We start from the raw sequence: 25,592 nt of genomic DNA, 5'->3' as shown, positions 1-25,592 counted from the left end.
TGGTCACTATTTCCCAGGTGCCCCCCGACCTGCACCTCAGTTATTCTGTCTGGCCTGTTAGTTAATATTAAGTCTAAAAGGGCCGTCCCTCTAGTTGGTTCCCGCACAAGTTGTGACAAATAATTGTCTTTGATAATTGACAGAAACCTGTTTCCTTTCTGAGATCTACAGCTTTCAGTTTCCCAGTCTATATCAGGGTAGTTGAAGTCCCCCATAATAATCACCTCGTTATTTTTTGCTACTTCGTCTATTTGTCTCATTAATAGACTTTCCGTGGCTTCTGCTATATTTGGTGGTTTATAACAGACTCCTATGATAATTTTATTATTGTTTTTTGCCCCATGTATCTCCACCCATAAGGACTCGACCTCCTCATTTCCCTCCCATACATCCTCCCGTATTGTAGGCTTTAGACACGTCTTTACATATAGACAGACTCCAGCCCCTTTCCGATTTCTTCGATCCCTTCTAAACAGACTGTAACCCTGTAAGTTAACTGCCCAGTCATAGCTTTCATCCAACCATGTCTCGGTTATTCCCACTATGTCATAGTTACCTGTAGATATTTCTGCTTCCAGTTCATCCATCTTGTTTGTCAGGCTCCTGGCATTTGCTAGCACGCAGTTTACACGATTTTGTTTTGTTCCAATTTTCTCCCTGTGGATTGTATTAGAAATTTTCTTACCTCCCTTCCAAGTATCTTGTCTTGGACCTTCTTTGTCGCACTTCATATCTTTCATTAGTATGTTCTCTGGTTTCATGTTCGTGTCCGGCGTTTTTCTTCCCATCCCCTCTTCTTCTATTTTAACGCCCTCCTGATGAGTGTTGCGAGTCTCCTGGCGAATGTGTGTTTCCCGGGTTTGTTGAGGTGTAGTCCGTCTCTGGCAAGGAGTCCGTTATAGAGGTAATTCACACCGTGGTCCAGGAATCCAAATCCTTGTTGTCTGCACCATCGTCTCAGCCAGTTGTTAACATCAAGGATCCTGTTCCATCTCCTGACGCCATGCCCGTCTACTGGAAGGATAGAAGGACTCATTTTTTTTCGATCAATTTTTATTTATTTTTTCAGCCAAGATTAACAAAAAACAAAATTCATGGCATTGTTTTCATACATATAGTTTTTTAACAGCATTCACTGTACTGGAAGAAAAATAATGTAATTTTATAGTATGGTCGTTACTCAAGCAGCGATGCCAAATCTGTGTCGTCTTGCGGGGTGTTATTTTGTTCCCCCCCAAAATATATATATATATTTCGCAAGTGGACTTAGACCTTGTAGCCTTGGATTGCATTTAAAGTACACCGTACTACATTGTATTATCAAACCTGTCAGTGGTATGCCGTTATCATGTGCTGCGGGGGTGCTGGTGGTCTTCTGACAAAAGGTGCAGTCATCCTCCTCACAAGCCCCTCTCATTATTGACAGCATCATTGGAGGGGTTAAAGTGCTGGGATCGGAGGGGTTAAAGTGCTGGGAGTGCAGGTCCAATCCCAGCACACTCAGCGGGAGCGCAGCTGTGTATATAACCAGCGTCTGGTGTGGACATCAATGGCACAACTCCTGTACCCATGCCATCCCTCACATGTAACACTATACGGGAAATCGCTTACAATTTGGATGTACAGTTATGTCCATATGCGGGAAGAGGTTAAAGCAGATTTACAATTTTGAAAGCCTCAGAGCTGAAATCTCCCAGAATTCATTTCAGGCTATCTTTGCTGATTTGCTGTCTTGGAGGTGCCATCTTTATATCATGCACTCTACAGTAAGCGGATGTAGGAAAAACTAACTGTCCTATGTATTCCAGAAGTTCAGGGGTGTCTAATCACATGCTTAACTGTTTCCAGTGACAGCCAGCAGGATTGTGAATGCAGCTCTGGACTCTATACATATGAAAAGTAATACAACGTATTTGTTAGGACCCTTTTTCATGTTTTTTTTTTTTCCTGGTTTTTATCCTATTGTAGCCACAATATAATGGGATTGTGAAAAAGGAGCAATCGGCTCACCTCTCCAGGTGCACGGCAAAATACTCCAGTAATAGCAACAGTCCAAACAATAGCCGGCACTCGCATCTTCTTAAAAGAATCGCTTTATTGATCCAGTCGTATAAAAAGGCACAAAAAATGGTTGAACAAAACAGCACAAAAATGAAAAAGGCAGAAAAATATCCACTGTGCTCCCAGGCAACATGTTTCAGACCTACATGGTCCTTTATCAATATAATGGGCTGTTTTTTGAGAGGCAAAATAATCAAGTGAACAAAACTCATTGCTGGAATATGATCTCTGGAAAGACTGGTTGATGCCCATTGTGACACCGTACTACTGTCTCCTCTATAGGATCTCTGATTCTGTTTGATCTGCTCACTAACCAAGTGGATCCCGAAGGAAATGTTCCTCTCAAGACAAAGGTAACCTAGACCACTATCTCCTAATTTCCAGTGCTTTAGTCTTTTCTTTGCTCCTGCCAGAGGCACACCTCATGAATCGATTTTTCTCGATCCATCGGACATAACGGTGGTCTGTGGTTGCCGCACTGGAGCCGGAGTACCGGCTCTTACCTGTCGGCATTGGTGGCTCCTTTTTTTTTGATTAACCGGTCTGATATCGCTCCAGATCGGCTAATCAATAGGAAAGCCGCCGGTGCTGGCTAGTAAGAGGCGGTCCTCCCATCCCCCTTCAGTGCCCACAGATCACTGTCATGTCTGACGTAATAGGATGTACCAGTCGATTCATGACTCTCGTGGCCGGTGGAATGGGACGTGTGAATTGGACATGCATTATTGCACGCCTGCACTGCCATTAACCATCAGCAGTCAATTTACACCTTATTTCTAACTGCATTTAAAAGCCGCTGAACCTTTTACGTTGGCACAGGCCGCCTTTTCGGCTTGAGGCCACCACTTCGGCTTGAGACCCTACTTTTTGTACCCTACTTTTTGTAGGACTTTATCAAGTTTTGTTCACTACAGAAGTACGTTTTTGCCGCTATTGTTATTGGTGATGATCTGGGGGTATGGGTGTTCCTATACATTGGGACACCCTAAATGTGAATATTTCTCTTTTTTTGTGCAGACTTCCGTACTGAAATCGGAATATCAGGCAAACAAGTGGACGCTGAGAGACGTCATGAATGAGCTGGAGCTGGTGGAGTTCACTGATGTGTTTGAGCGAGAGAAGATAGACATAGACACTTTGGTGAGTCTGACCCTTCTTGCTGTTCCTAGGTTCAAGCCATGATGTTACTGTCCCTTTTGAAAGGTGCGGCTCCGTAGAGGTGGTCTTACTGCTTCTATTTTTGCCCCATGTATCTATAGGGTTTGTGCTCTGAGCAAGACTTTGAGAATATGGGGATTCCTTTGGGACCAAGGAAAAAAATTGTCCACTATATAAAAGACAGAAGACATCTTCAGGTGAATATTTTCAGCGTTTTCTTGGGCTTTTTTTTTTCATCTTTTTCTTATGTTGACTTCCATGTTACCGGATTCCATACTTTTGAGTATGATCTTTTGATCTTGTATCTTAATTTCAATCTCGGACACTTGATAAATGAGATAAATGAAAACCAAAGAATTAATCTTTATTTACTTCCTATTTCTAGGACACTAAATGCACGGCCCTTGAGTCGTCTCCTAAGAAAGACCCAACGCCGCCTCCGCTCATCTCGGGCACCACCTCCAATATGGCCAACTATGAATACTCCGATGTAGGAATTGGACAGGTAAGAAAGTCAGCCCTGCCTCAGCCTTAGCTTATGTTTAGTTATAGGTTTGTGTGTTCATATGGCTGTACTCACCAGCGGGACCGGCACCCTCCAGTGGATTAGCTTCACCCTGTTTGGATTCAGCATTGCAGCTCCCTAACCCTCCCTCCTGTTTCTCCTTTTTTTTTTTTTAAAACACTGTGTCTGCGAATTCGCATATACAAGGTCTTCAATAAAATTGCACCAGATAGCGCGGTATGTGCGTGAGCTGACTCCGGCGCCATTATTTTTTAAGTAATGTATTACAACGTCAACATAGCAGTGCGTACGCGCCGGCCATAGGGATAATGGCGATGGGCAGTGCATCCAGCAACACTGAGTGTGCTTGAGCAGTCTATAGAGGCTTCGGACAGAAGGACACATCTCTAAATTTGCATCGGGTGCTCGGGTATGCACAGAGTATCGCGGGTGCTCGAGTATCCTCCCCATATGTTTTGCAGCTGTTATACAGCCAAAAAAACCTCAGGGGGATTGCCTGCCATGCATGAGCGATACATGGTGCATACCCGAGCATCCGATGCAAACTCAAGTAGCGAGCACTTGCACTCAAGAGTAATGACAACTTATTCAACATGATGACCTAATGTTATCAAATTCTGTGTCGTACCTCTAGGTTCAAAATGTTCACTATACCCCTTGATAAAATCCTTGAGGAGTGTAGTTTCCAAAATGGTGTCACTTGTGGGGGGTTTCCACTGTTTAGGCGCATCAGGGGCTCTCCAAAAGCAACATGGAGTCCGCTAATTATTCAAGCAAATTTTACATTCAAATGGCGCTCCTTCCCTTCCGAGCCCTGCCGTGTGCCCAAACTGTGGTTTTACCCCCACATATGGGGTATCTGTGTGCTCAGGAGTAATTTACCCTTATGAAAATGCAAAATTGGGGGCTGAAAAACATTTTTGTTGCAGAAATGTGAAAATGTTTAGGCCCAATGTTCTAAACTTCTGTGAAGCACCTGGGGGTTCAAGGTGCTTCACCACACATCTAGATAAGTTCCCTAAGGGGTCTAGTTTCCAAAATGGTGTCACTTGTGGGGAGTTTCCACTGTTTGGGGAGCCCCTGATGTGACTAAACGCAACATGGTGTCTGCTAATTATTCAAGAAAATTTTACATTCAAAAAGTCAAATGGCGCTCCTTCCCTTCCGAGCCCTGCCGTGCGCCCAAACAGTGGTTTTCCCCCACCTATGGGGTATCGGCGTGCTCAGGAGAAATTGCACAACAAATTTTGGGGTCCATTTTTTCCTGTTACCCCTGCAAAAATAAAAAAATTGGGGTCTAAATTAACATTTTTGTGAAAAAAGTTAAAAGTGCATTTTTTTCCTTCCACATTCCAAAAATTCCTGTGAAGCACCTGAAGGGTTAATAAACTTCTTGAATGTGGTTTTGAGCACCTTGAGGGGTGAAGTTTTTAGAATGGTGTCACTTTTGGGTATTTTCTGTCATAAAGACCCCTCAAAGTCACTTCAAATGTGACGTGGTCCCTAAAAATATGGTTTTGTAAATTTTGTTGGAAAATTTAGAAATCGCTGGTCAACTTTTAACCCTTATAGCTCCCTATCAAAAATAAAAATTTGGTTCCAAAATTGTGCTGCTGTAAAGTAGACATGTAGGAAATGTTATTTATTAACTATTTTGTGTGACATATTTCTCTGATTTAAGGGCATAAAAATAAAAATTTAGAAAATTGCAAAATTTTCAAAATTTTCGCCAAATTTCCTTTTTTTATCCACAAATAAATACAAGTGATATCAAAGAAATTTTACCATAGTCATGAAGTACAATATGTCACGAAAAAACAGTCTCAGAATCAGGGGGATCCGTTGAAGCGTTCCAGAGTAATTACCTCATATAGTGACAGTGGTCAGAATTGTAAAAATTGGCCTGGTCATTAACGTGCAAACCACCCTCGGGGGTAAAGGGGTTAATGTTGCTGGTAGGCCTTTTGGCAGCCTCCCAGATCAATTTTCTTCTTGCCTTTTCATCAATTTTTGGATTTTTTTTCCAGTTTTAGGTAATGTCACTGTTGTGCCAAATGTGTCACTTCTTGATATTATAATAATATTTATTTCTATAGCGCCAATGTATTCCACAGCACTTTACAATTAAGAGGGGGCATGTACAAACAAGGCAAGACATTACAAGAGTAACACCTAGTTCAAAACATATCAAGAGGAGTGAGGGCCCTGATCACAAGCTCCAATGTATGAGGTAATAGTGGAGGCACAAAAGGTAAAAATAAAGTGCTTGTCGTGTAAGGTCCAGCCATCAATATAATAAATAGGGGCATTCAAATACTGACTGGTGACCGGTTCATGCAGCGTTCTGGTATATCTAATGGCTTGTAAATCTTTTTTGTACCTTTCTCCTGGCTGATGACTTTCAGCAACGAGATCCCTGTGCTGTGTTGTAAGCTGTTTACGGACTATGCTGTATGCTCGTATGCAACCAGGGAGAACCTCCTATTAAACCCCACTCTAATTTAACCTTTAATATAGTATCTAAAATACATACGTGGTACTGATACAATAATGTCCCTAATCTGCCTACTGTATATAAACGTCCTAATATATATATTTTTAATTGATGGCACCCCGGGGTGTCATCACTAACTGGCAGAACAGGACATACAATTAGTGCACAAGTCCCTCAATATGTTTCGCCACATGTGCAGCGTCATCAGGGGATGGGACAGTGGCCTAAATCATCCAGGTATCAAATAGTCTACCCTGCATCCCTGACAAACGTTCAAAGTTCACATGAAACCATTGTGCTTCATTTTTCAGGCCCGAATCGATTACCCACATCTCAATTTCAACCCAGAAATATTCTTTGCGTGGGGTTCCCCAATCGGGATGTTTCTGACTGTACGAGGATTGAAGAGGCTTGACCCCTATTACCAGTTTCCCACGTGTAAACGTTTCTTCAATATCTATCATCCAGTAAGTAGAACGATAGGTTCCTGTATCCCAATTTTTGTTTTTTCACCTTGTAACATTAAATTAATATATTCTTAATATTATTTCAATATTTCTTTATTTTGCAGTTTGATCCAGTCGCGTACAGGATTGAACCCATGGTTCTGAAGGAAGAAGAGTTTGAGCCAATGCTGATCCCCCACCATAAAGGCAGGAAGAGGATGCATCTAGGTAATTGCATCCCATTAGATATCTGTTTCTAGTTAGCCGGTGAAAAATGGTGTGCAGACTATAACCCTGATTCATCACTGCTGTTTCTCTACATTTCTGGAGTAATTTGCTCCTTTTTTAGTGTTCTTTGTATTTGCACTTTATTCTCTATATGTTTTTGCACTTTTTAAGTTGTCTTCGTTTCTTTTTTTTTTCTTTTCAGCCTTTTATTTTTCCTTGACAACTTTGCTCATCCAGATGTTTTAGACAGACTCATGAAAGGCCACTTTTACCAAATGTCACATTTTTATTCTTTTCTGTGCATATCACTTTGGTCTCTCCCATTTCCTGGAGGTAGTTTCTGGAGGAGTTCTCAATTTTGACTCTTTTTTTTTTTTTTTTTCAACTTCTTAAGGGATTTGTGACTTTTGGCGCTGGTTGAAGACCAGAACAAAGAGCATTTTTGATTTTACACCAGGGTACGTGACCACAAGTATACCATTTGCATACATGCGGTCACGTACCGACTAGACGTGCTCAGGCTCTATCAATACAAGTGAATTGAGTGAGGCCAGACACTGCTAGTCAGAATGTGGCCTGAAGTATGCAAATTGCATACTTGCAATCATGTGACCACCGACACCGGAGAATCCTGGCAGCTCACTTTGCACACTATGAGGATTCAAAAGTATGCAGTCCCTTAAAGTGACTGCAGACTTTTACCCCAAACCTGGACAATTATTTTAAGAGATCCATGTTTTCACTGCATCTATGCGTAATGTTCTATATTTCTTCCTAACAGAACTGAAAGAAGGACTAACGCGGATGGGTACAGACATTTTGGGGTCTCTTCGGGTAGCCTGGCAGACATTTACCCGGCCCCCTGTGCCTACGTTGCCACCTCCAACTGTAGAAGCTGCAGAGTTGCCAGTTTCTGAACTTGCACCTGTTCCAGAAGCTACGCCTGGTAAATGACACTGTACATGTATCTTGTAGAGAATGCTATCCATAGGATTGGTGGGTAACTGGCTAATCACTGAAGGTCCAACCACTGGGATGGCCAGTGATCTCGAGAACGCGGCTTTGAGTGGAGGTGCGCATCCTCGGTTACACTCCATTCATTTTCTATAGGATTGACGAGCAAAGCGCTATTTTCTGTCAGTCCCATAATCAATGAATTGATTATAGGCCAGGCTTTTGCGCCTCTGGAATTCCAAGGTTGGGATTTGGTAGCCCCGTTCCTGAAAGGAGCAGAGCTCTAATCTTGAGATCGATAGGGGTCCCAGAGGGCATTGCCCTCAGTGATCAACAAGTTGTTCCCCATCTTCTGACTAAGGGATAACTTGATTTTTTGGGGAGGAATAATTATTTAAGGGTGGACAATCCCTTTTAATGACTTAAAGGTGTCTTCCAGATAAAAGAATGCTACATATACAGGATTGAAAGGTTTAAATAATAGAATCTGTTTCTGTGAATTAACATGGATTTCAATGATCACTTTCTCTCTTCCAGCAGCCACCACTAGAGGGCGCATGGGAGCTTTCTGCATACTCTGCTGACTACGTCCCTCTGGTGGTAACTGCAGGCAGTCAGCAAAACTTCAGACTTGTCTATGCAGAGGATGTTGAGCTCGGATTCATTAATTCTGAACTCTTTCCCCTAGAAAGATATATTAAAAAATGAATCTGCACTGAAAAAAAAAACTTTTAAAAAATTAACTTTTATTAAATGGAAATTTCCCTAAAATCTATTTTTTTTATCCCCAGTTGATTAATTGAGGTATTGTCATTTTCACAAATAACATACCCCCTATTGCTCTCACCCACCCAGATTCTGTGTTAGCCTTCGATTTTCCCTTTAATGCGCCATTTGAAATCGACAGAAGTATCTTGGCCCTAGGAAGAAATATTCAGTGTGTGATGCTAATTACACTTTATTTTTGTAGTTGCAGCATTAGATGAGGTTATTGTGAAGGAGGAACCGGTCCAGCTCGATGTGGGGATGTTAAATGGCGGTCAGCGATTCGACTACGTTCTCCAGGAGAAGCCGATCGAGAGCTTCAACGAATATCTGTTTGCACTACAGAGTCACCTATGTTACTGGTAATGACCGCAGTCACTGTTCTCTATATCCGTACATATTACAGGGACTGAAAGGGAGAGGGGCTACATTAAAAAGTGCCAGGGTGGGGGGGGGCCGTGGTTATGCTCTGGAGCTGATCAGACGTGCTTGAATCCAAGCTCCTACAGTCTGCTTATTGCAAGAATAAAATACACTTTAAGGAGCTGGAGGTCGGAGGGGAAGCAGCTGGGTTGTAAGTAGGCACTGAGGGTGCCTGAAATTAGTCCTGGAGCTCTTGTACCCCCTGATCTGCCACAGGCGGGTAGAACGGCGGCCAATTTGGTGTGTGCATGCCCTACTGTGCTGAGGAGGAAAGAGACGCTGCCTGGAGGAGACGCCGTTGCAGAATACTTACCTGTCTCTGATCCAGTAACTCCGGGGTCTACCACCCAACAGCGGCGGTAAATCTCTGCTCCTTTCGGCTAAGAACAGGAGGATCATGGAGTCTCCCTGAGTACTAGTGCTGCTGGCTGTCTTGTTTCAATGGTCGGTTGCTGTGGAACAGTGTAAAGGTAATGGGCACAGGTGGATATCTAGAACCCCTGGTACAGGGAACTTAAAGGGGTATTCCCATCTCCAAGATCCTATCCCAATATGTAGTAGGTGTAATAATAATAATATTAGCACATACCTCCAATTAGAAATGTAGTATAGTTTTTCTGATTCGCTATGTCACTTGCCCCATGTGCAGGGCATTGCAGTAACTTAGGTGTCCATGGTTACGACTACTGATATAGTGACAGTTAGTTAGCTAGTTGCTAGTTGTCATAACCATGGATACCTAAGGTCCTGCATGTTATGTTCTGCTACCAGAGCTAAGGAAAGAGAGGAGATCTGTCCCTACGATAGAACTCAGCTTAATCCCTACGATGTAACAGGGGACCTGATCCTGCGATCAGACCTGCTAAAGTCCTAAGCTAGTCTGTACGGAGACCTATAGATGTGGGGAAGGAATCCCTACAAGTACTAAGGACTGGGAGGAATATGGGACACCTCCTAACAGAAATAGTAGCAGACAGACGAACAAACAAAATATATAGAACATAGAGGTCCGTAGACCAAGCAAACTAACAGAGCAAGACACAGAGCACAGGCTAGCTAGAAAGTAGAAATACAATGAAGTCCAGCAAAGCCAGAAGGGCGGAGCAGGATTAAATAGGCCAACAAGGTCATGTGACCAGCAAAGGAAAAAAAACCTAAGAGCAAGGTTCTAACAGTACCCCCCCTTCTAAGAGGATCCTCCGGATCCCCTAGGACCAGGCTTATCAGGAAATCTCCTGTGAAACGCTCTGATAAGTCTGGACGCGGAAACATCATCCGACCTCACCCAAGAGTTATCCTCGGGACCGAAATCTTTCCAGGCCACAAGATACTGCAAACTACCTCTATACCGTCTAGAGTTAAGGATGCGAGAAATTTCATATTCCCCGTCCTCCACCACCGGAGGAACAGAGGCAGAGGCGTCACAATCCGATACAACAGCTTTTTTCAACAGAGAGACATGAAATACCGGATTAATTCTCCAGGAGGTAGGAACCTCCAACCTAACAGCAGATTGGTTGACAACCTGAAGCACCTTAAAGGGCCCTACAAACTTGGGACCCAATTTCTTTGAAGGAATCCTCAACCGCAGATTCCTAGAGGACAACCAAACCATGTCACCAACAGCGAACAAAACCTCCTGTCGTTTCCTATCAAAGTAGTCCTTAGATTTTCTGTTGGCCTCCTGAAGATTACCACGCACATCCGTCCAAACTCTCTCCAAATCACCGGAAAAATTCTCCTCCTCAGGCACGGCAGATCCCAACTTGGAGAACGACCCAAACGACGGATGTCTCCCAGAACAACAAAAAAAAGGCGAACAACCAGCAGAAGAAGATGTATGATTGTTCAGAGCAAATTCAGCAAGTGGCAGAAACTCAGACCACCCCTCTTGATTGTCTGCCACAAAACAACGCAAGAACTGCTCAACATCCTGGTTTTTCCTTTCTGTCTGGCCATTAGATTCAGGATGATATCCGGACGAGAACGACAAATGAACTCCCAACCTATCACAAAAGGCACGCCAAAAACGAGCCACGAACTGAGGACCCCTATCAGAAACAATGTCAGTAGGAACGCCATGAAGTCTGACAATTTCCTTGACAAAGGCCTTAGCGAGAGTTTTAGCGCAGGGCAGTTTGACGAAAGGAACCAAGTGACACATCTTGCTAAAACGGTCCACGACCACCCAGATGACAGTAAAACCCTCAGAGGGGGGAAGGTCAGTTATAAAGTCCATAGCCAAATGTGTCCAAGGAGCACTGGGAACCTCCAAAGGACAAAGCAACCCCGCAGCAGGAGTATGAGAGGACTTAGATCTAGCACATATAGTACATTGACGCACCCACTTAATGACTTCCTTCTGCCATCCAGGCCACCAAAAACTGCGACCCACCAGCCTCTTGGTCTCAGAGATTCCGGGATGACCTGCCAACCGAGATTCGTGACACTCAACAAACAAATCTCTCCTAAAGGTCCCAGGCACAAACAACCTCCCATGAGGAGTGTTAGATGGGGCATTCTCCTGTGCTTTAAGAATCTCATTTTCCAAAACGGAGTCCAAAGCAGCTATCACAACACCTTCTTGTAAAATGTTCTCCTCTTTCTCAGCACCGACTATGGGAGAAAAACTGCGAGACAAGGCATCCGCCTTAACATTCTTAGTACCAGGGATGTAAGTAACAGAGAAATTAAACCGCGAGAAAAACAGTGCCCACCTAGCCTGACGGGCATTCAGGCGCTTGGCAGCATCAAGATATATCAGATTTTTATGATCCGTAAGAACCTGAACGGGAAATTCCGCACCTTCCAAGAAGTGGCGCCAGTGTTCAAATGCGAGTTTAATAGCCAATAATTCCCGATTACCAATATCGTAATTCAGTTCAGTCTCCGAAAATTTTTTTGAAAAAAAGGCACAGGGATGTAATCCATCCCCGTTATCCTGAGACAATACTGCGCCAACCCCCACAGAGGAAGCATCAACCTCAACCAAAAACGGCCTAGTAACATCAGGCTGCATAAGGATGGGAGCAGAGGTGAACCTCTCCTTGAGATACACAAAAGCTTCAATGGCCTCAGAAGACCACTGAACCGCATCAGCACCTTTCCTGGTGAGATCGGTCAGAGGTTTGACAATACTAGAAAAATTTTTTATGAATTTTCTGTAGTAATTGGCGAAACCCAAAAACCTCTGTATCGATTTCAAACCAATAGGCCTAGGCCATTCCTGCACAGCCTGAACCTTAACCGGATCCATCTCAAAACCTTTGCTGGAGATAATGTAGCCCAAAAAACTAATTCTCTGTACAGCGAACTCACATTTCTCCAGCTTAGCAAAAAGCGAATTGTCCATTAATAACTGTAATACCTCACGCACGCTCCGCCAATGAGACTCCAGATCCGGCGAATAAATCAAAATGTCATCCAAATACACAACCACATTTTTGCCGATCAAAGGTCTAAGGATGTCATTAATCAGATTCTGAAAAAATGCAGGAGCATTAGTAAGACCAAAAGGCATAACCAGATTCTCAAAATGACCCACAGGAGTGTTAAAAGCAGTCTTCCATTCATCACCCTCCTTCATGCGCAACAGATTGTATGCCCCCTTAAGGTCAATTTTAGAGAACCACTTGGCCCCCATTAACTGGTTAAACAGATCAGGAATCAATGGCAGTGGGTAAGGATTGCGTACAGTAATTTTGTTAATCTCACGAAAATCCAGACAAGGACGTAAACCGCCGTCCTTTTTTTTTACAAAAAAAAATCCAACCGCCACAGGAGACTTAGAGGGCCTAATGTGACCGGCAGCCAAACTTGTCTGTATGTATTCCTCCAAAGCCTTCCTCTCAGGAATAGTAAGGTTAAATAAACGACTTTTAGGAAGAGTCGCTCCAGGGACAAATTCAACAGAACAATCATAGTCTCTATGGGGAGGCAAAACCTGCGATTCGTTCTCAGAAAAAACTCTCCAAAAATCCTGAATAGGAACAGGCAATTCTCCCCTATCCAAAGCTGCAATACGCCCGTTACAACACTTGTCATAACATTTATGGCTCCAGGATTTAATTTCACTGGTAGACCAATCCAGTACAGGATTGTGAAATTTTAACCAGGGCAATCCCAATATTACTGGAGAAGGCAAGTTATTCAACACTACCAAATCCAATTTCTCATGGTGAACACCATTAATAGTGAGAGGAAATTCACAGACCTTGAGAGTAATATTCTTCAAAGGGGAACCATCCACAGAAACCACAGCAATGGGGGATGATAAAGGTTCGGGTTTTAAATTGAGTCTTTCCAAGAATCCCCCATCAATAACATTCAGAGTAGACCCACAATCAACAAACACCCGAAATTCCATTAATTTTTCCTGAGCAATCGTGGAAGCAGCTAAAAATACACCCTTGGAATTTAAACAGGCAATACGGGCATGACTGACCATTTTTTTTTCTTTCTTGATACGAAGCTCACAGCCTTTAATCAAATGACCAGATTTTCCGCAATAGAAACACAAGCCTTCAGAAAATCGACGGTCTTTTTCTTGAGAGCGAGGTGCCACCGATCCAATCTCCATCGGTTCACCACTGTTAGTACACACATTCTCATAACCAGAAACTGACATAGCAGAGGATTTGCTCTCATTAACCCTTGCACGCAGTCTTCTATCCACCCGTATAGCTAATTGCATAGCCTGTTGCAAATCTTCAGGTGTAGGATAAGCAATTAGCAGGTCTTTAACCCTTTCACTGAGCCCAGCAAGAAATAGACTTTTCAGAGCAGAATCGTTCCACCCTGTTTGAGTAGACCAACGACGGAAATGAGTACAATATTTTTCCACATTACCTGATCCCTGTTTTAAACGTCTCAACTCAGTCTCAGCTGATGCGACACGGTCAGGATCATCATATAATAGTCCCAAAGCAGAAAAAAAACTATCCACTGATCTGAAGCATGTATCACTAGGTTGCAAAGAAAAGGCCCACTCCTGAGGCTCTTTGCGCAAAAGTGACATTATGAACCCTACGCGCTGGGATTCATCCCCAGAGGACTTAGGTCTCAAACGAAAATACAATAAGCAAGCATTTTTAAATGAAAAAAATTCTTGGTGTTCACCAAAAAATAAATCCGGCAAACATACCTTAGGCTCCAAGAAATGTGCTCCAGGACAGTTACTCACGTGCTGACGGAGCTCGGCCACCTCCAGAGAGAGTCCCTGCAGGCGATGAACCAAATCCTGAACCGACACCATGATGGAACAGAAAAATCTTTCCTTAGAGAATTTGCTGGCTGGACTTACTGTTATGATCTGCTACCAGAGCTAAGGAAAGAGAGGAGATCTGTCCCTACGATAGAACTCAGCTTAATCCCTACGATGTAACAGGGGACCTGATCCTGCGATCAGACCTGCTAAAGTCCTAAGCTAGTCTGTACGGAGACCTATAGATGTGGGGAAGGAATCCCTACAAGTACTAAGGACTGGGAGGAATATGGGACACCTCCTAACAGAAATAGTAGCAGACAGACGAACAAACAAAATATATAGAACATAGAGGTCAGTAGACCAAGCAAACTAACAGAGCAAGACACAGAGCACAGGCTAGCTAGAAAGTAGAAATACAATGAAGTCCAGCAAAGCCAGAAGGGCGGAGCAGGATTAAATAGGCCAACAAGGTCATGTGACCAGCAAAGGAAAAAAAACCTAAGAGCAAGGTTCTAACACTGCAATGCCCTGTACACGAGGAAAGAGACATAGTTTTTCTGATTCGGTGAGTATCGGTGAGTTGGAGGACACTCTGCACTCTGGTTCTGAACATCTCTGCAGACATACACAGGCCGTGATGGCGTTGTTTGCAGATGACCTGGAAAATTGCCAGAAACGTAATAACATTAGGCTATAACCCAGACAGTTGTTGTTGTTGTTGTTGTTGTTGTTTTTTAATGGCTCCTAGAAACATTTGGGAAAGAGGTCCTTACTCCACTGTTCATGGTGAAGAGGGCGCATAGAGTCCCCACGAGACCTGGAACGGTGGGTAGGCCTCACAGACCCATCCTAATTAAAATTCTCCACTATAAAGATAGAGACTTTATACTAAGTAAGGCAAGGGAGAAGCAAGATATCCTGCTTGGTGGGCAAAAGATTTCAATATTTCCAGACTTTTTCTATGGAAGTTCAACGCAGAAGATCCTTATGTGACGATTCCTCTGCTCAGTGAGTGACTGTTTTGCTGCCCTATGGAATCTGGGTCATGCTGAGTTGTCAGTGTTTTGATTGACAGCTTGGCCGTCCAATCTGTGACTGGGAGGTGCTGGGCTTTCTAAGGTGTTCTCTGTTCTAGAGCTTGCCCGGCTACTTAGCTGAGCTGTCTGCCTCTGATCCCTGCCAGACGTAGTTTGTGCTTCCTGGTGAGTGTTTGCCTCATTCTGTTGTGCTGAGTTCTGATCTTCCGCTGCCTGACCCTATGGTCTGTGTTCTGACTATCCCTTCATCTTGTCCTTTTGCTTTGATCCCCTATCACTGGGTATTTTGACCCCGGACCATGACCTGACTTATGCCTTTGTCTTTCCCTTGGTTTTCTACGTGCGGTCTTGGTACTGACCTCTGAACGTCTCACTTCTCTGCCTCACTGTCTGTCCATGAATAGTGACTAGCGTCACACCTTGTTTCTAGATATCAAAAGGAGAATGAAGACGCAGGGACTACATTATTCTATGATTTATCCCGCTAAATTGAGAGTGGTGGCTCTGGGTTCAACTTCATTCTTCCAGTCTCCCAAGGATGCCCTGAGATGGCTGGACACTTACAAACGATAGATTTGGCAGGATGCGAGGGCCTGAATTAAAGATGGGATATGAAGATGGAAACTAGCCGTCTGACATAATTAGTTTGATATATACAACCCCTGGCAAAAATTCTGGAATCACCGGGCTCGGAGGATGTTCATTCAGATCACAGACATGGCACAAAACTAAAGTCATTTCAAATGGCTACTTTAGGGCTTTAAGAAACACTAAAAGAAATCAAGATAAATGAGGTACTCAGTAAGGGTCTTTTTTTTTCTGACCTAGCAGAGGGAAAAAATTATGGAATCACTCAATTCTGAGGAAAAAATTATGGAATCATGAAAAACACACAAGAAACAAAGAACACTCCAATACATCACTAGTATTTTTTGTTGCACCACCTCTGGCTTTAATAACAACTTGCAGTCTCTGAGGCATGGACTTAATGAGTGACAAACAGTACTCTTCATCAATCTGGCTCCAATTTTCTCTGATTGCTGTTGCCAGATCAGCTTTGCAGGTTGGAGCCTTGTCATGGACTATTTTCTTCAACTTCCACCAAAGATTTTCAATTGGATTGAGATCCGGACTATTTGGAGGCCATGACATTGACCTTATGTGTCTTCTTTCAAGGAATGTTTTCACAGTTTTTGCTCTATGGCATTATGCATTATCATCTTGAAAAATGATGTCATCATCCCCAAACATCCTTTCAATTGATGGGATAAGAAAACTGTCCAAAATATCAATGTAAACTTTGGCATTTATTGAAGATGTAATGACAGCCATCTCCCCAGTGCCTTTACCTGACGTGCAGCCCCATATCATCAATGACTGTGGAAATTTGCATGTTCTCTTCATGCAGTCATCTTTATAAATCTCATTGGAACGGCACCAAACAAAAGTTCCAGCAGCATCACCTTGCCCAATGCAGATTTGCGATTCATCACAGAATATGACTTTCATCCAGTCATCCACAGTCCACGATTGCTTTTCCTTAGCCCATTGTAACCTTGTTTTTCTCTGTTTAGGTGTTAATGATGGCTTATGTTTAGCTTTTCTGTATGTAAATCCTATTTCCTTCAGGCGGTTTCTTACAGTTCGGTCGCAGACATTGACTCCAGTTTCCTCCCATTCTTTCCTCATTTGTTTTGTTGTGCATTTCCTGTTTTGGAGACATATTGCTTTAAGTTTCCGGTCTTGATGCTTTGATGTCTTCCTTGGTCTACCAGTATGTTTGCCTTTAACAACCTTCCCATGTTGTTTGTATTTGGTCCAGATTTTAGACACAGCTGACTGTGAACAACTAACATCTTTTGCAACATTGTGTGATGATTTACCTTCTTTTAAGAGTTTGATAATCCTCTCCTTTGCTTCAATTGACATCTCTCGTGTTGGAGCCATGATTCATGTCAGTCCACTTGGTGCAACAGCTCTCCAAGGTGTGATCACTCCTTTTTAGATGCAGACTAACGAGCAGATCTGATTTGATGCAGGTGTTAGTTTTGGAAATGAAAATTTACAGGGTGATTCCATAATTTTTTCCTCAGAATTGAGTGATTCCATAATTTTTTCCCTCTGCTTGGTCTGAAAAAAATTACCCTTACTGAGTGCCACATTTTTTATCTTGATTTCTTTTAGTGTTTCTTAAAGCCCTAAAGTTGCCATTTGAAATGACTTTAGTTTTGTGCCATGCCTGTGATCTGCTTTTTTTTCAACAACATTAAACAATTGAATGAACATCCTCCGAGCCCGGTGATTCCATAATTTTTGCCAGTGGTTGTACATGGATTGAAACTTTGACACTTCTAGGTATCTAATCCCTAGTGGTTTTCCTCCTCCTGAAAAACTGGTACCTGATCTTTACATAAAGTGTAACAAATGGTTGGGTGTTTTTTTGTGTCCTATCCCTTATGTTTAAGGGTAGCAGGGCCGGTTCAAGGTTATCGTGGGCCACAGGCGAAAGAGTCTCAATGGGCCCCTTTAACACATGCCACGATTCATGATGCACAGATACCGCAGAGAAATATAGGTATAGTACAATGCAAAGATTTCACTCACTTCTTACATTACATGAGTGATATCTATTGTAAATGCTACAATATCTCAGAAACTGGCCAATCCTTACAGTGCAGACCGGACAGTATAGTCCTCCATACAGTATTATGGGTATCACATAGTCCTCCATACAGTATTATGGGTATCACATAGTCCTCCATACAGAATTATGGGTATCACATAGTCCTCCATACAGAATAATGGGCCCCACATTAGTCCTCCATACAGAATAATGGGCCCCACATTAGTCCTCCAAACAGAATAATGGGCCCTACATTAGTCCTCCATACAGAATAATGGGCCGCACATTAGTCCTCCATACAGAATAATGGGCCCCACATTAGTCCTCCATACAGTATAATGGGTATCACATAGTCCTCCATACAGTATAATGGCCCAACATAGTCCTCCATACAGTATAATGGCCCAACATAGTCCTCCATACTGTATAATGGGCCCCACATAGTCCTCCATACAGAATAATGGCCCCACATAGTCCTCCATACAGTATAATGGGCCCCACATAGTCCTCCATACAGAATAATGAGCCCCATATAATGCTCCATATAGAACAATGGGCATCATATAATGCTCCATACAGAATAGTGGACCCAATTTAATGCTCCATACAATATAATAGGCCCCATATAATGCTGCATACAATACAATGGGCCCCATATAATGCTCCATACAGAATAATGGGCTCCATATAATGCTCCATACAGAATAATGGGCCCTATATATTGATACTTACTGAATAATGGGCTCCATATAATGCTCCATACAGAATAATGGACCCCATATAATGCTCCATACAGAATAATGTGAGCCTCATATAATGCTCCATACAGAATAATGTGAGCCTCATATAATGCGCCATACAGAATAATGGGCCCCATATAATAATCCATACAGAATAATGGGCCCCATATAATGCTCTATACAGAATAATGGGCCCCATATAATGCTCTATACATAATGGGCCCCATATAATGCTCCATACAGAATAATGAGCCCCGTGTAATGCTCCATAAAGTATAATGGGCCCCACATAGTCCTCCATACGGTATAATGGGCCCCACATAGTCCTCTATACAGTATTATGGGCATCACATAGTCCTCCATACAGTATAATGGGAACCACATAGTCCTCCATACAGTATAATGGCCTCACATAGTCCTCCATACAGTATAATGGGACCCACATAGTCCTCCATACAGTATAATGGGAACCACATAGTCCTCCATACAGAATAATGGGCCCCACATAGTCCTCCATACAGAATAATGAGCCCCACATAGTCCTCCATACAGAATAATGGGCCCCACATAGTCCTCCATACAGAATAATGGGCCCCACATAGTCCTCAATACAGAATAATGGCCCCACATAGTCCTCCATACAGAATAATGGGCCCCACATAGTCCTCCATACAGTATAATGGGAACCACATAGTCCTCCATACAGAATAATAGCCCCACATAGTCCTCCATGCAGAATAATGGACCTAATATAATGCTCCATACAATATAATGGACCCCATATAATGCTCCATACAGAATAGACCCCATATAATGCTCCATACAGAATGGACCCCATATAATGCTCCATACAGAATGGGCCCCATATAATGCTCCATACAGGAAAGAAAAATCAAATACTTGCATCTCCTCAGTCCTTGCTGGATGCAGCTCCGGACTCCTCAGCGTCTCCATCTTCCGGATTTCTGCCCTGTGACACCCATAGCAGACAGCGCGCTGTACTGATGTTTTCCATCTCTCTGCCCTGAGACCTCACAAGTCAGCAGATACGGAAGAAGCTGGAGCTGCGGGGAAAGAGGAGAGGTAAGTGCTGAGGCCCTGAGGAAGCGGAGGTCCCACTCGCGGGCACTGGCATTGCATTCCCCCCACCCACTGGCCCCATAGCGCGCCGGTGTCCCCTACGGCGAGTGGTCCCTACCGCTGGCTCAGGGCCCCGGCACTTGCCTGGGTGGTGACGCTGGCCCTGAAGGGTAGGATTACATCACTTTGGGAGGGTAGAGTGTAGTTGGGTGGGAGGTAAGGGAGGGGCTTTTATGGTGCACAATAATAATAGCAATAGCTTTTGGTTATACTTAAGTGCAATTAAGTGGGTAAAAATTGAGATGGTGGTGATATTTGCATCTATTGTTTTGTTTACAGAATGGGTTTAACAGTTAAATGTATCTCTTGGAACATTCGTGGTCTGAGAGACAAGTCTAAAGGGCAAGCAATCTGAGTATATCAGGAAAATTAGCCCTGCGATTGTAGGCCTGCAGGGGACGCAGATGACAAACGACTCCCCTGTGATAGATCATGTGATAGTTCACGTGAAATTAATTTGGCACAATATTATTATATTAATTATAATATTTTTTTTAGGCTGTGTGCCCACTATGTGTTTTTCAAGCGTTTCTGCAGCGGCAATTCCGCTGCAGAAACACTTAAAAAACGCTTGGTAGAAGGTCTGCCATGTTCCCCAATGATAATCCGCATGTGCACATGCTGCGGAAATTTCCGCTGCAGATTATCATTGCGGAAAAATCCGCAGCACTAACAATTATTTTGCGGAAGTGCTGCGTTTTCGCCGCCATTGACTTGCATTGGGACGCATGGAATCTGCATCACTGCATCTGCACATGCGGATATCATGCGTTTCAATGTGCGGATGGTACCATGGTCTGGAGAAGAGGAGACTCTCCTTCAGACCCGGGTACCATAGAACCTGTGAAAAAAAGAATAAAATAAAAAATAAATATTATACTTACCTTCTGATGGCCCCCGGTGTCTTTATCTGATGCGTCCTGGCTTGCTGGCAGCTCGCGGTTGACTAAAGGACCTGTGGTGACGTAATTTAGTCATGTGACGGGTCACGCGGCCGCTGACGTCGGCAGGCCATCAGAAGGTAAGTATATATTTATTTTTTACCATTCTTTTACGGTCACACTATATAAATCCATGCCGGTTGCATGGATTTATATAGTGTGACCAAGTTGTCAAGCACTTTCCAAGTGATGCTAAAATCGCTTGTCAACCCGCATGCAGAAATGCAAGTGAAGAATGCTTCACTTCTGCTTGAACCTGGCAGGAAAAACGGATGTACAATCCGCATGTGTTTTTTCTGCCAGGGAGATGCAGAAACGCTCAGGAAAAATCCGGAGTATTTCTGCATCTTGGGCACATAGCCTTACATTAATTGTATGACTTAATATTGAGCACGCGTAGCCATCTATACACAGCGGGAGGCCGCACGTAGCCATCTATACACAACGGGAGGCCGCACGGCGCCATCTATACACAGCGGGAGGCCGCACGGTGCCATCTATACACAGCAGGATGCCGCACGTAGCCATCTATACACAGCGGGAGGCCGCACGTAGCCAGCCATCTATACACAGCAGGAGGCCACACGTAGCCATCTATACACAGCGGGAGGCCGCACGTAGCCATCTATACACAGCGGGAGGCCGCACGTAGCCATCTATACACAGCGGGAGGCCGCACGTAGCCATCTATACACAGCGGGAGGCCGCACGTAGCCATCTATACACAGCGGGAGGCCGCACGTAGCCATCTATACACAGCGGGAGGCCGCACGTAGCCATCTATACACAGCGGGAGGCCGCACGTAGCCATCTATACACAGCGGGAGGCCGCACGTAGCCATCTATACACAGCGGGAGGCCGCACGTAGCCATCTATACACAGCGGGAGGCCGCACGTAGCCATCTATACACAGCGGGAGGCCGCACGTAGCCATCTATACACAGCGGGAGGCCGCACGTAGCCATCTATACACAGCGGGAGGCCGCACGTAGCCATCTATACACAGCGGGAGGCCGCACGTAACCATCTATACACAGCGGGAGGCCGCACGGCGCCATCTATACACAGCGGGAGGCCGCACGTAGCCATCTATACACAGCGGGAGGCCGCACGTAGCCATCTATACACGGCGGGAGGCCGCACGTAGCCATCTATACACGGCGGGAGGCCGCACGGTGCCATCTATACACGGCGGGAGGCCGCACGGTGCCATCTATACACGGCGGGAGGCCGCACGGTGCCATCTATACACGGCGGGAGGCCGCACGGTGCCATCTATACACGGCGGGAGGCCGCACGGTGCCATCTATACACGGCGGGAGGCCGCACGGTGCCATCTATACACGGCGGGAGGCCGCACGGTGCCATCTATACACGGCGGGAGGCCGCACGTAGCCATCTATACACGGCGGGAGGCCGCACGTAGCCATCTATACACGGCGGGAGGCCGCACGTAGCCATCTATACACAGCGGGAGGCCGCACGTAGCCATCTATACACAGCGGGAGGCCGCACGTAGCCATCTACACAGCGGGAGGCCGCACGGCGCCATCTATACACAGTGGGAGGCCGCACGGCTTCCCCCCCAGAGACAGCGAGAGGCCGCACGCAGTCATGCGCACACACACAAGCATATACAGACATATACATACACTCATAAACACATTTGAAACACAAAAATACATATAAACAGACATCACACAATGATATCTGCCTGCACACACACACACACACACACACACACACACACACACACACACACACACACACACACACACACACACACACACACACACACACACACAGACTCACACGCACACACTCACACGCACACACTCACCATCCCCCGACTTGGCTCCAGTCATCCAGCTCCTCTCCGGTGCAGCATTGCAGCGTGCACTGCGTGACGTCACACTAGCAGACATGGCCGCGCACAGGGCCGTGTCTCCTAGCTGTGACGCGGCCGGGCCAGCAAACAGGGAAGTTAAGAGGTGCAGTGCTGACCCGGCTGAAGAAGAAGCAGCGGCCGTGCGCCGCTGCTGGGGGAGCAGTCCGGGGGCCCCCCCGCCACTGTCTGCCGGTATGTGCCGCGGCGCTGCATGTATTATAATGAGGGCAATCTGGCTGTTAGAGGCACTTGATGGCTGGTTAAGTCAGCCATCAAGTTTGGGGAAAGATGCGGGCTCAGCGTATGAGCCTGCATCAAAGGCACGGACACGGCCGATGACGTAAATATACTAACATATATCCCTTTGGTCGACTTATTAGTGAACTAGGCCTAATTGATGTATGGAGGATAAAGTTCACCTCCTAAATTGCATTCTCATGTGCTTCCTCCACATTTTATTCCTGTTCAAGGATATAGTGTTATGCAGTTCTTCTATGGTTCCTTCTATATTAAATATTGAGTACTTCCTTAGATCCTTATCCGATCATTCTCCTATATTATCTCCGGTACAGATAGATCCATTAAGGGTTCGACACTCCTTGGGCTGGAAGTTTTACCCATTTTGGCTGAAGCTGATTAATTGCAACAGTATTAAAGAGAAATGAGTCCAGTTCTTTGACACTAATGTGGGGTCTGCGCCTAGTAATATAGTGTGGGACGCCATGAAGGCCTTTTTGAGGGGGATGCTAATTAATGAAATAAAGACGGCAAAAGATAGATCGGGGAAGAATTGGAGAATTCTTCCCCCTTTTACCTGACGTGCATTCAAAATAATTGCCCTGTAACTTGGGCTAGTATGATGGCAAGTTACAGGGCAAAATTAGCTTCCGGTCTCATCTGCAGAGCAGATCTGGGTCTGTTAGGACCCTGCAGTTCCTGCTCCCTCTTGGCATCCAGTGATCACACGATCGCTGGGAATGGAGGGGGAATCTGTATATACAGCTTTTTCAGTACAGTTTATACAGCAATCGGCAAGGCAGAGATGGTTATAAACCATCTCTGCCTCCTATAGAGGAATTCCGGCTGTCTTTGACAACTGGCTCCCAGCTTCTGCAGCTGCACAAACTGCATGCAGCTGCTGACTCTGTTTTATTTGGATCGGCCTGATGCTTTAGGATGTTTGGTGGTACACAAATATTTACCAGCTACAGTAGGTTTGTGAGTGGTGAGAACATGTGTATTGCATCTAACATCTTCTTGGTGCTGGATAATTGGATAGTGTGTGTGTGTACATATATATGTATGTATGAACACTGTGAATCAGAATAACTGATCCTGTTCGCCCCCCACATCCTCTGTCTGGGGAGAGTTGGGAAGCCTTGAGACATTTCCCTTGTGACATATATATATTTTTCTTCTTATAGGACCTCAGAAGACACTGCGCTGCTGTTTCTTAAAGAGATATATCAAACTATGGAAACCAGCTTGGATCAACCCCTGCAGTAACTGCACTACACCTAGGTAGCTTTTACAAAATCTCTCATGCAAGCTAAACTTGTCTGGTGGATTTACTAGAGGCGAGATTCACATGTTAGCAGAAGGGATTATATAAGAGTTACTCCATAATAATCAGAAATAAAACAAATCTATATAAACATCAAATGTTTTATTGAGGGAAACAACTGTACAATAAAAATTAATAGTTAAAATCAAGAAGCAATGGAAGCAAGGGGAGGCTGATGAGAGACACAAAATAATGAAGATAAGTAGACAATACAAAGGGTAGCCACCAGATGCCAGAATACCACCAAGGAATGTGTGTGTGTGTGTGTGTGTATGTATGTATATATGTATATATATATATATATATATATATATATATATATATATATATATATATATATATATATATATATATACATATACATACATACGCTTAATGTTTTCTTAAAACTGGTGTTTTTGCAACAGCTATTTCAGTTTGATATATGTAATAACTGTTGGACACAGTAATGTTTCTGCCTTGAAATGAGGTTTATTGTACTAACAGAAAATGTGCAATCTGCATTCAAACAAAATTTGACAGGTGCCTAAGTATGGGCACCCTTATCATTTTCTTGTTTTATATACTTCTACCTACTTTTTACTGACTTACTAAAGCACTTTTTTTTGGTTTTGTAACCTCATTGAGCTTTGAACTTCATAGCCAGGTGTATGCAATCATGAGAAAAGCTACTTAAAGTGGCCACTTGCAAGTTGTTCTCCTGTTTGAATCTCCTCTGAAGAGTGGCATCATGGGCTCCTCAAGACAACTGTCAAATGATCTGAAAACAAAGATTATTCAACATAGTTGTTCATGGGAAGGATACAAAAAGCTGTCTCAGAGATTTAACCTGTCAGTTTCCACTGTGAGGAACATAGTAAGGAAATGGAAGAACACAGGGACAGTTCTTGTTAAGGCCAGAAGTGGCAGGCCAAGAAAACATCAGAAAGGCAGAGAAGAAGAATGGTGAGATCAGTCAAGGACAATCCTCAGACCACCTCCAGAGAGCTGCAGCATCAACTTGCTGCAGATGGTGTCACTGTGCATTGGTCAACTATACAACGCACTTTGCACAAGGAGAAGCTGTATGGGAGAGTGATGCGAAAGAAGCCGTTTCTGCAAGCACGCCACAAACAGAGTCGGCTGAGGTATGCAAAAGCACATTTGGAGAAGCCAATTTCTTTTTGGAAGAAGGTCCTGTGGACTGATGAAACCAAGATTGAGTTGTTTGGTCATACAAAAAGGCGTTATGCATGGCGGCAAAAAAAACACAGCATTCCAAGAAAAACACTTGCTACCCACAGTAAAATTTGGTGGAGGTTCCATCATGCATTGGGGCTGTGTGGCCAATGCCGGCACCGGGAATCTTGTTAAAGTTGAGGGACGCATGGATTCCACTCAGTATCAGCAGACTCTTG

The 25,592-nt window shown here is 44.1% G+C and overlaps 1 protein-coding gene across 4 annotated transcripts in view; it reads left to right on the top strand.

Moving 5' to 3' along the window:
* DDHD2 (DDHD domain containing 2) overlaps positions 1–25,592 on the top strand; it is an 84,221-nt gene that overhangs the window by 50,860 nt on the left and 7,769 nt on the right. For all 4 annotated transcript variants that reach the window (XM_073653934.1, XM_073653936.1, XM_073653938.1 and 1 more), the window contains 9 exons: positions 2,344–2,414; positions 3,079–3,201; positions 3,321–3,416; positions 3,605–3,724; positions 6,551–6,706; positions 6,811–6,913; positions 7,695–7,859; positions 8,838–8,994; positions 24,056–24,152. In XM_073653934.1, coding sequence (XP_073510035.1) covers positions 2,344–2,414; positions 3,079–3,201; positions 3,321–3,416; positions 3,605–3,724; positions 6,551–6,706; positions 6,811–6,913; positions 7,695–7,859; positions 8,838–8,994; positions 24,056–24,137 — 1,073 coding nt within the window. In that variant the 3' untranslated portion in view covers positions 24,138–24,152. The remainder of the gene's footprint in view (positions 1–2,343; positions 2,415–3,078; positions 3,202–3,320; positions 3,417–3,604; positions 3,725–6,550; positions 6,707–6,810; positions 6,914–7,694; positions 7,860–8,837; positions 8,995–24,055; positions 24,153–25,592) is intronic.

The sequence above is a fragment of the Phyllobates terribilis genome, unplaced genomic scaffold (assembly GCF_046119375.1).
Source record: "Phyllobates terribilis strain yellow unplaced genomic scaffold, ASM4611937v1 Scaffold_11__3_contigs__length_659146591, whole genome shotgun sequence".
NCBI classification, from domain to species: domain Eukaryota; kingdom Metazoa; phylum Chordata; class Amphibia; order Anura; family Dendrobatidae; genus Phyllobates; species Phyllobates terribilis.
The sequence above is the reverse complement of the archived record's forward strand: the minus strand, read 5'-3'. Positions and strand labels throughout refer to the sequence as shown.